Source organism: Patiria miniata, unplaced genomic scaffold (assembly GCF_015706575.1).
Source record: "Patiria miniata isolate m_02_andy unplaced genomic scaffold, ASM1570657v1 HiC_scaffold_20, whole genome shotgun sequence".
NCBI lineage: Eukaryota > Metazoa > Echinodermata > Asteroidea > Valvatida > Asterinidae > Patiria > Patiria miniata.
Genome location: NW_024037059.1, coordinates 32,976,871 through 32,987,963, shown reverse-complemented (window position 1 = coordinate 32,987,963; position 11,093 = coordinate 32,976,871). Strand labels below are relative to the sequence as shown.

Below are 11,093 nucleotides of genomic sequence, written 5' to 3'. Positions count from 1 at the left end.
GGCATATCCAGCATCTGAAAATCTTCAAGAAGGCGCTAGAATCTCACAATGTTATATAAAATGGATACTAAAAGTAGAGCACAATGTAAATAAACTTGAGGGATTAATAATTAGGTTATTCAGAAGTCCGGAACATTACGGTAGTGTAATTTAATTTCATTCTTAAAACGGTTTTCAGGGACAATGTAATGACAATATAATTGTCATTCATAAATACCTAGGACAGTTTACGCATTCCTATTGGTCGAGAGCCCGTCACGTGGCCGGTCTTAAACGGATGATAAAGACATGGCTAGCTGGTCTTAAACACTTTTCCAGTGCCACATGCAATTTGGACTCCCACTTTTCCAGTGTCACAATAAAATGTGGACTCCTAAAAATCCAGTGCCTCTTATCGTTTCATTGGTTGAACGTTCTGCCCCTTCCGAACACACACATTTTCGACTGGCCCTAGCCCTGCACTTGTAGTTCCAAATTCAAAACGCAACGCGCCAGGTGCGTCCTGCGCGACATCTGGCAGAACATGATACGCGCGCGTCAATCACCATAGAAGGGTTTTTTACATCTTACTTACAGCTGAACACTCCATTATTTTGCAAGAGGGATGTTTCAAAAAGCATAAAGTGAATTTGTTGAACAAAATCGGGATGTTTTGAACGAATTATATGATTTTTTTTTCACCGAAAAAAGGTATTTATGAATGGGAATAAATATGTGCTCCGTCGGTATTTATCACTCTGTTTAAGACCACTTAGAGTCTGGTAGCTGATAATTACCCTCGCCTCCGGCTCGGGTAATTATCAGCACCCAGACTCTTAGTGGTCTTAAACAGAGTGATAAAAACCTCTGGAGCACACATTTATTCCCTTATTAAAAGTTAGACATAATGCAATCCAAGTAAATTGTTCTCATCCCAAGGTGCGCGTAATGCACGTTTTGCCCAAAGCACTACTGCACGTAGAGCGTCCATGCGGGAACGGGAACATTTGTGCACACTCTATGGCGCGTATGCACGCGCTGCCGATCTAGTCTTTTTATCTATGAAATAATATCTATGAAATAAACTTCCAGTGACCTAGAATTGACTCAAGTCGGAATTGCCTTAAGTCGGTATAGTAAAAAAAAAAGTAGCAAAAATCCCTTACGTTTACGTCTTTCCAGAAGCCCGACAAAAGGTATACTTCATAACTCAGCGCGCGTTCCACTTCAGTGCCGTTGTCATATAGATATAGAATATTTTTCTATATCTATGAGTGCCGTATAACAATGCGCACACACTGTACATTGTACAAAACACGTATTATACGTACACATGTGTGTGCATGTATTGCAGAGCATGTGCATACATGTGGTGCAAAAGTTAGCGATTCCGACTTGATCAATCTGCCATCAGCACCCACCCCCCTCGCGTGCACGCGCCTGTATTCATCGATGCATATGCAACACCATGTCTATGCATATGCAGCAACATCGCTTGACCAATCAAAGTAACCAATTTTTGAAGACTCGTTTATTATTTTCAGTAGGTATGGAAGGCTGGATAACAATCTGCAAATGTTTTAAAAACGTAATCTTAATTAAAAGATTTCAAACACATTATATTTGGATGATAATGCTAAGATCAGCTGCTCTTGGACTGAAATTAAAGAACACGACATTCAAATGTTATTCAAAACGAAAGGGAATTTGTATAATTATGTGTGAACCTGTAAAAGATGTTGAGATCCATTGATATCGCTTCGTGTTGTGCGTACCAAGAGCCGTTTCAAAGCATTCGAACGTACGCGTGCGTGTATCTGTTTCTATGTTTCTACTCCTCACCATGGACTTTATAACAGATAGCTCGATTTTGCCACTGCGCATGCGCGCGCAAAGGACAGTGGGAAAAATTGTTGGTAAGGAAATTTGTTAATACTTTTTCGTCACGTCGTACCCGTACCCGTACCCGTACCGTACGTACAAAGAGCGCCTAGTTTGAAAGTGTAACCATAATTATCATTTTATTTTTATCGTTTTAAGAAGTTGAGTAATTTGTTCAGCATGAACCTTGAAGTCACTGATGAAGAACTTTGGGGATGTGTCAGGCAGTTCGACGTGAAAACATTGCAGGAATTTCTGTCAAAAGTGGACGTTCCGAAAAGCGGTTCTAAAGACTGTCTGCAAAAGCGGCTGTTCTATGCATTGAAGCTGGGACTCCCCATAGTGCCCATGGGATGCGTGTGCGTTCTCCGCGAAACTTTGGCTGCGCGAATACGCAGACAACGCTGATTGCGTGTTAGGAATAATATCAAAACAACCTGCGCGCGTTTTTAAGAAAAAAAAAACGCTAATTACCTGAAATACTGTGATTGATTGGCTTCTACCGAAGTCGGTAGAAGCCAATCACAGCGAAAATTGCTGCATCACTAGGGAATAAATGTGTGCTCCGGAGGTTTTTATCACTCTGTTTAATACCGCTTAGAGCCTGGGTGCTGATAATTACCCGAGCCGGAGGCGAGGGTAATTATCAGCACCCAGACTCTAAGCGGTATTAAACAGAGTGATTAATACCGACCGAGCACATATTTATTCCCATTCATAAATACCTTTTTTCGGTAAAAAATATCAAATAATTCGTTCACAAAATCCCGATTTTGTTCAACAAGTTCACTTCATGCTTTTTGAAACATCCCTCTAGCAAAATAATGGAGTGTTCAGCTGGAGAGTAAGATGTAAACAACCCTTTTATGGAGGTTGACGCGCGCGTAGCATGTTCTGCGCGATGTCGCGCAGAACGCACCTGGGGCGTTGCGTTTTGAATTTAGAACTATACTGCAGTTCTGACTTGCTGGTAGTGTTGCGCATGCCTACGTGAGGATTGTGAACGTTCAACCAATGAAACGGTAAGAGGCACAGGATTTTTAGGAGTCCACATTTTATTGTGACACTGGAAAAGTGTTTAAGACCAGCTAGCCATGTCTTTATCATCCGTTTAAGACCGGCCACGTGACGGGCTCTCGACCAATAGGAATAGCTAAACTGTCTGAGGTATTTATGAATTGAAAATAACATGTACATGTGCGTTTTTAACATGATGGTCCGGATTCGACGCATGAGGGCGCGCGTTATGTACCGTATGCGCTGTGCGTGGATTTAGTATAGGCACAGACCGAGCGCAACCCAGACTTGGCCAAGTCTACCATTGACCCCAATGATAAATGCTCCCACTTCAGAAATTCAGGGGAAAATACTGACAACTCTCCAAGATGTTCGAGACACACATCAAATTAAAACTTATTTCATCACCTTATCTTTCATTTTCTTTTCAATTTACGGGGGGTCAACTTTTAGGAGAAATTTCCATCCGAAGATGATCACCCCTTTAAATAGTCTTGAAGCCCATCGCCATTTTGAAAAACGATGCATACACTCAACCTCGTTCCCCATGGGTACGATCTTGCTGCGCCGTGTTGTTTCCCATCATGCCTTGCGCGATCTTAACCCCTTGAATTGTGTAATTTAAATGTGTCAAAATATGGCACATTATAATTAGGCTGCAGTTTATCCGTTTTACGTGCCGACGCCATCTTTAAAATGTTAAAAGTTGTGATTTTGAAGAATCAATCCTTTCAAACAAAACGTTTGACGTTGCGTTATTTAGCAAAGATTTGTATTAAATGTACGTATACCACTTTCGTCCTTTTGACAACCGAAGAAATTAGTAGTCTGCCCGGCCGGGAGAATTAGTTATCTGCCCGGCCGGGAGAATTAGTTATCTGCCCGGCCGGGAGAATAAGTAATCTGCCCTGGCGAATTAGTAGTCCGCCCGGGCGAATTAGTAATCCGCCCGGGCGGAATAGTAATCCGCCCGGGCGAAATACCAATCCGCCCGGGCGAAATACCAACCCGCCCGGGCGAAATACCAATCCGCCCGGGCGAAATACCAATCCGCCCGGGCAAAATACTAATCCGCCCGGGCGAAATACTTATCCGCCCGGGCGAAAAAGTAATTCGCCCGGGCGAAATAGTAATCCACCCGGGCGAAGTAGTGGGCCTACAAAGTTTTCGGTCATGTCCTAAATACGCTTCCGTACAATCCTCCTTCCCCCGCGGACTATTATTGATAAGCAGGAGAGGGGAGGGGTGACGTTAGGCCAGTAATAATTGTTAGTCGATGATCAGTAGTACCACGGTCTATCTTAACGTTTATAACAATATACTGTCAAGATTTTAAGTAAACCCTACGCTGTTATTACAAAATTTGGGAGATCTTTTTGTCGATGGAAGATAGAGAGAAGATGCACATTGTAATTGTGGCACAGTTGTAATAAAGTCGGAAGACGTTTTGTAACATCACACATTGAAGTATCCTCACTGTTTTTGGTACAAGACTAAATTCCCCTCCTACACTTCACACGAAGTTTCCCGGGATCCGTCTGACAGCTTTACACAATTTGGGGGATCCTTTAAATTTAGTTAATAAATATACAGGGAATATATTAACCAAAAGTGTACAAATGCACCCTTCTCATTTAGGGGGAGACCGTTCCCTGTAAGTCAAATTCTGACATTTTGCTAGTGCATTTTTTTTTATATATTCCTCTAGCCAAGGTTGGACGACGTCTTCATTGCATCCCTCCGTAACGTAGGGAGGTAAAGGGAGTCCACATGGGCTATATCTCCATGCTGGTAAAAGCGTGTGAAATGTTTCGTGGACGAAATTGAATGTTAAAGTTGTTGAATTGAATAAAACATGTTTTAAAGTAGCCGAGAAAACCTACAATCGTCCAGCAATATCAATTAAGTGCACCACTTCCAATGTTTAATTTCGTCTTTTGTCAGCAAATTCAGTTCAAGCAAATTCAAACAATGAGCACACGTTTCCGTCCCGGAGCATTCGATTTCGTCTCGCCTATGCCAAACCTTGTTATTCAGAAAATCAAATTCGTTGAATTGATTTACGGGCCTATAGATAAATTCACTGAATGTTGCCCACTCATACGAAATGTATTTGTTATGACGAATATTCTCGACCCGATGACTAAAGATGGTGACCAAACTTTAAAATTGACTAAATTGGTTTTGTTTAAAGTGTGAAAATTGAATAATATAATTGAAATTGAAAGAAAAATCTTTCTGGAAATCATGAGACTTAAAAAAAACGTAGACCCATAGCCCTATTTTTAAAACCGTATTATTATTTAGACTTTATAAGTACACTGCAAAATCAGTTAGTCAACACAAACTAAGATGGAGGGAACTCAGGAATGAGCTAATAATTTCAGCAACCCTCGACGTGAAATGCAAATCACTGGCGATGATGGCAACATTTCCAAACTCATTTTCTGAGGGACTTAAACGTAGCTAGTGAAATATAACGTTTCCTCCTCAATTATTAAGATGACCCTTCCCTTATTTTTTTTTGGGGGGGGGGGGGAAGGGAGCATAGTCATGCCATTCAGTACTTTTTTTCCGGCGGAGTAATCACATGTGATAAGTTTCCCATTTCCATTTCGTTGGTGTTCGTCATGATCCTCAGGACCTGATCCCGCTTTGCCTGATTGTGTGATGTACACGCAGCGATTTAGCAAACAGACATGGGATCACCATGGTTGATGGTTGAACCATTTTAAATTGTGGAAACCAAACCCTTGCATCAATTTTCCACACAACCTTTCTCTACCTGAGCAGTAAATGATTGCCTTAAATGTCTTCAAAGATGGTATTTGGAAATTTTCATTGGCCCAATGACCAGGGGTAATAATAATGTAAAGTTCTTTGATCTTAGTTAAAAGCGCTTTATAAAAACCCGTTATAACTATTATTATTGTTATCTACTAATCTTTTTGTTCAAGTGAACGTCATTTTCATTTATCAAACTTTATTGTTCAAACTCAACAATGTCAGTTAAAGGGAAAATACAACATTTGCAAACATTGAAAAATAAAACTACCAAGTTTTTACGAAATACCTTACTAGGATGTTGGTAAACGACAGTCTAAAGCATCCTGTAACATTATGGCACCTGGTGTGAAGTCATTTTCAAGAAAATGGTATTTTTGTATACATTTCCAACAGTGGTCGGCCGACCACCGTTGGAAATACCTAACTATTTTCAAGTACCGCTCCAAATTTACCTTTTTTTCAGTCCAAATTTTGTTTGCTATTGGCTAAATGTTCATGAACGGGTGCAGGCCAGTTAGACTGGTTCCCTTACCTTACAATTTTCCGGCATCTATAAATTGATCCATTTTATCTTTAGTTGAGTCAGGAAACCAGACTACTTTACCATTTTTGTTTTTCTTGGTTTTTCCAGCATTTTCGAACACAAAACTTGAAACATGTCAGTGTAACAATATTTGATCTATTATAGAAACCCCTCAAATAGTTCATTTCTGAAAATTATAGCAAAAGCCAATGATGTACATTCCCTTTAAGTAGAAGTTGAGAATCAAATGTCGCGTATTCTTTTGACTTTGCTGTGGTTCCCTATTTTAGGGATATATTAATTTATATTACCGTGCCAGTCAATGAGCTTACATGCAAGTATAGACATTTTGAAACAATTCAGCTAGATTTTTCATAAATCATAAACTGTGCAGTTTCTGTCCGATACCGTAACAGCGGCGCCACGGAACGCCATGAAGTAACGTGGCTTCAAAACTGTGAACTTTGCACTGTAACAAAACCAAAAAAATCGCTAAACCCAAGAAGCTGTAAATTTCACTGAATATTGACCGTTTAACCCTAACTCCCTAGGGGGTGTGCAAAATTATTTTAAAATTGGAGGATTCAGGACTGTTAGGGATGTATCTGCATGTGTATTGATTATACCGAGGATTTTTTGGTTACCCTTGTTCCAATCATGGCCATTTAAGGAGTCGCCCGATGAATAAACAGTCGAAGTTTTCCCTCAAATTGTTACCCCTTAGAAGAAAATGAAAACAATTAATTTGCGCACCTGGGATTTGTGTTTAGTATGGAGCTCTGGAAGTGCCATCCGACTTGTTCAGATACTGACTTATTTTATCTCAGGATGACGACATATTACAGGCAAGGTGGCAACATCCCGAGATAATTTATTATAGGATGACGACACACTGAAAATAGGATGACGACATCTTGACATAATTTATTAGGGGATGACGACATCCTGAAAGTAGGATGACGATATCTTCATATTGTTGTTGTTGTTCGTCCATCGTTGTCGATGAAGACCATGGTATCAGTTCTGCGTAGAGCTGGTCCTATGTGTCCGGAGATGGCTGATCAGGCCGATCCGGGCGCGGCGACTCCTTCCGCGCTCAGGGCATACGTAGGCTGGTGTGGCGTCCTGGGTGCTGGCTGCTCTCAGCTTTCGCCTCTCCCGTTTCTGCTTAGCATGTGCAGCTCTTTGGTCCTCTGCTGCCTGGGCGCCTTGGGCGATGATTCTGCGCCAGGCAGGGCGGTCTGCTGCACATGTCTCCCAAGACTCTGTGTTAATGTTGAGGTCCTTCAGGGAGACTTTCAGGCTGTCTTTGAATCGTTTCTTCTGTCCACCGACAGTACGCTTGCCCCGGGAGAGCTCACCAGAGGATCTTCTTGGGGATGCGGGTGTCAGGCATGCGTGTGACATGGCCTGCCCATCTGACCTGAGCCTTGCGAATCATGGTGACAACACTCGGGAGCCCTGCCTGCTTCAGGACCTCAGTGTCTGGGGCTCTGTCCTGCCATCGGATGCGAAGGATGTTTCGAAGGCATCTGAGGTGGAAGCGGTTCAGCTGGTTTTCATGTCTTCCGTAGGTGGTCCAGGTTTCACAGCCGTAGAGGAGTGTGGTGATCACTACAGTTCGGTAGACATTCACCTTGGTCTCAGAGCGGATTCCTCTTCTCTCCCAGACTTTCTCTCGGAGCCTCCCAAAGGCGCAACTTGCTTTGGACAGTCGGTTGTTGACTTCTGCGTTAATGGTATCTGTTCGAGAGAGGGTGCTGCCTAGGTAGGTGAAGTCCTCCACCGCTTGAAGTTTCTCTCCCTTGACTGTGATAAGGGGCTCGTGGTGTGCGTCTCCTGGAGCAGGCTGGAACATGAGCTGCGTCTTCTTGGTGCTGATAGTCAGGCCAAAGTTGTCGCAGGCAGAGGAGAATCTGTCCATCGCCTGCTGCATCTCTTGCTCATGACAGGTGTTCAGGGCACAGTCATCCGCGAAGAGAAGGTCTCTGATGACGGTCTCCTTCACCTTGGTGACAGCCTGCAGACGCCTGAGGTTGAAAAGTTTCCCATCACACCTATACTTGATGCTGACGCCTGACTCACACAGCCCTGCTTGACTCCATTTGTCATGGGGAATGGGTCCGAGGGTTCACCGTCGTTCAGGACACGGGCTGTCATGCCCTCGTGGAACTGCTTGACGATGGCGGTGAACTTGCTCGGGCAGCCAAACTTCCCCATGATCTTCCAGAGACCGTCCCTACTGACCATATCGAAGGCTTTGGTCAGGTCCACGAAGGTGGTGTAGAGGCCCTGATGCTATTCCATGCACTTATCCTGGAGCTGGCGGGCGGCGAAGATCATGTCGGTGGTCCCTCGGCCTGCTCGGAAACCGCACTGGCTGTCGGGAAGGAGGCATGCTTCTTGGTGGCTTTGCTGACTTAGTCATCGGAAGGTCCAACTCGTCGTTGATGGGCACTTGGGGCAGGCGGTCGATGGCCTCATCATTGATGGAGGCCGGTCGGTTGAGCACAGCGTTGAAGTGCTCCGCCCACCTGTCCAGGAACTGCTTCTTGTCCGTGAGCAGAGTGGATCCATCGGCGCTGAGCAGGGGGGAAGACCCAGATGGCTGTGGACCGTAGATTGCCTTTGAGTGCAGCATAGAACTTCTTTGTCTCATGTCTGTCGGATCTCCTCTGCTTTAGCGCTGAGCCAGGAGTCTTGCATGAAGCGTAGCCTGGTCTGCACCTTGCTGTGGATGTTCGCAAAGGCCGCTTTCTTGGCATCGCAGGTGGGGTCACTCTGGTGCGCACGGAACAAACGATGTTTCTCCTCCAGAAGGGGTTTGATTTCGACATCGTTTTCATCGAACCAGTCATGGTTGTTTCTGCTCTTCGGGCCGATGACTTTAAGGGCAGTGGAGTACGTGGCGTCCCTGAGTCGCGCCTACTGTTCCTCGACACTGTCCTGGCTGGACTGGGCTTGAGAAAGCTTGGTGTCCAGGGCTTCCTGGAAATCCTGTACAGTCTCAAGGTGCTTCAGCTTGGCCACGTCGAGTCGCTTGGTGACCTTCTGTCCCTGAGGCTGTCTCTAGGGCTGGATGTGGAGGTTCATCTTGGAGATGATGAGGCGGTGGTCGGTCCAGCAGTCGGTGCCACACATGGCCTTGGTCACTCGCACGTCGCGTCTGTCCCTCTCCCTGACGGTGACGAAGTCGATGAGATGCCAGTGCCGTGAGCGCGGGTGCATCCAGGACGTCTTGTTGCGGGTCGGCAGGCGGAACATTGTGTTAGTGATGGACAGGTCATGTGAAGCGCACGTACCGAGCAGGAGAAGGCCATTACAGTTGCACTTGCCGACTCCATGTCGGCCGAGGACCCAGTCCCAAGTAGTGGAGTCAGTGCCAACACGGGCGTTGAAATCGCCAAGCACGATCAGCTTCTCTGTCTGTGGAACGGCGGAGATGAGAGTGTCGAGTTCTTCATAGAACCTGTCCTTGATCTCCTCAGGGTTGGTCATGGTCGGTGCGTAGGCGCTGATGAGCGTGGCGGTTCTTCCCCTCCAAAGTGGAAGCTTTATCTTCATCAGCCGGTCGTTGATGCCCTCCGGGATGCTTGCCAGCTTCTTCACATGCTCGGTCTTGATGGCGAAGCCCACGCCTGCCTCTCTGCGCTCTTCGCTGCTGCGGCCACACCAGAAGAAGGTGTAGCCACTGCCAGTCTCAGTCAGTTGGCCCTTGTCGGAGAGGCGGGTCTCACTGAGGGCCGCGATGTCCACCTTGTAGCGGGCAAGTTCTCTCGCCACAAGGGCAGTCCGTCCGCTTTGCTTTTGTCTAGTAGGGTCCGGACATTCCATGATGCTAGGGTGAGCATCAACACTTTCTTCTTGATTCTGCTTTTGTTTTGACCGTAATAGGAAAACCCCGCCAACCGCGGTATGCTGGCCAGGGAGGGTTTGAAGCAGCTATGTTTAGGGCTCCTTTTATCGCCCCGCCCTCATGCAACGGAGGCGAGCAGAGTGGTCCTGAAGAGGGCTGCTCGGTCACTCAGCCAGTTGCCTGCACCCCACTGCTGCTTCAGTCAATGGAGTACGACCAGTTTCTGAGCCACCTGTGTGCAGGGTCGCAACTACAGCTTCCAGTGCTTTCCTCACCTGCTGCTTTGCTGCTCCCCCATCGCCACAGGACTTAGAGACGCAATGATGTAGATGACTTGCGCGGAACTTGGATTATAGTGAGGGTGACTTGCGCTGCATCAGCCTCACTCTCTCTCTCTTCCTGGCACGTCCGGGTCCAGTAGCAACTGAAGTCGAGACGACTGGGGGCGTGCCAGGATGCAGGAGTTGCCAGAAGGTGGCAAGTATGCCAACCGACCGCCTTCGGGGTTCCACTCCGGAGTTTCTGTCGGGGTTTTCTCCCTTAGCCTTTGTCACTCCCGTGACGCCACGAGGCAGTGGTGCTATTTACCCATAGCTTGGGGGTTAGGCTACATATCCCTGGGAAGGGGACATGGTAGCGCAGTAGAGGAGCTATTCCATCCATCACAGGTGCGGTGCCTCCTCCTAATCGGGCACACACCGTTGGAAGCATGCTCATCTGCTGGTGCAAGTCGAGGCAGTGCTTCTGCCCACTGCCAGGGGGATTGCCAACCAGGCTAACGGGCTCCACCTGCCCGGGTTTGAGATCAGAGTTCCTTCTCCTAGGCGGGCTGCCTCCCGTGGCTAACGAGCCCCACCTGCCCAGAGCAATCTGGTTTTCAGGCGCCAGAAACTCGCCTTTCACACCTCTGCCATCGGTTATAAACAGGGGTTGGCACGAGAAGCCAAGCAGTAGAAGTTTGGTTAGGAGAGGCTGTTGGAGACGCAGGTCATATGGGATATTTCGTGGACAGGGAGCTGCTCATTTCTCCCTCCCATCCCTCCCATCCTA

The 11,093-nt window shown here is 46.2% G+C and overlaps 1 protein-coding gene across 1 annotated transcript; it reads right to left on the bottom strand.

The window, feature by feature from the left end:
- Positions 1 to 9,256: 9,256 nt before the first annotated feature.
- LOC119728044 (craniofacial development protein 2-like) lies at positions 9,257 to 10,021 on the bottom strand. Its single transcript, XM_038200122.1, has one exon. It carries the CDS (start codon positions 10,019 to 10,021, stop codon positions 9,257 to 9,259), a length of 765 nt encoding a protein of 254 aa, XP_038056050.1.
- Between the last annotated feature and the right edge of the window lie 1,072 nt (positions 10,022 to 11,093).

Coding starts and splice junctions, on each gene's coding strand:
- LOC119728044 (XM_038200122.1), bottom strand. CDS start 10,021: ATGGAATGTCCGGACCCTACTAGACAAAAGCAAAGCGGACGGACTGCC.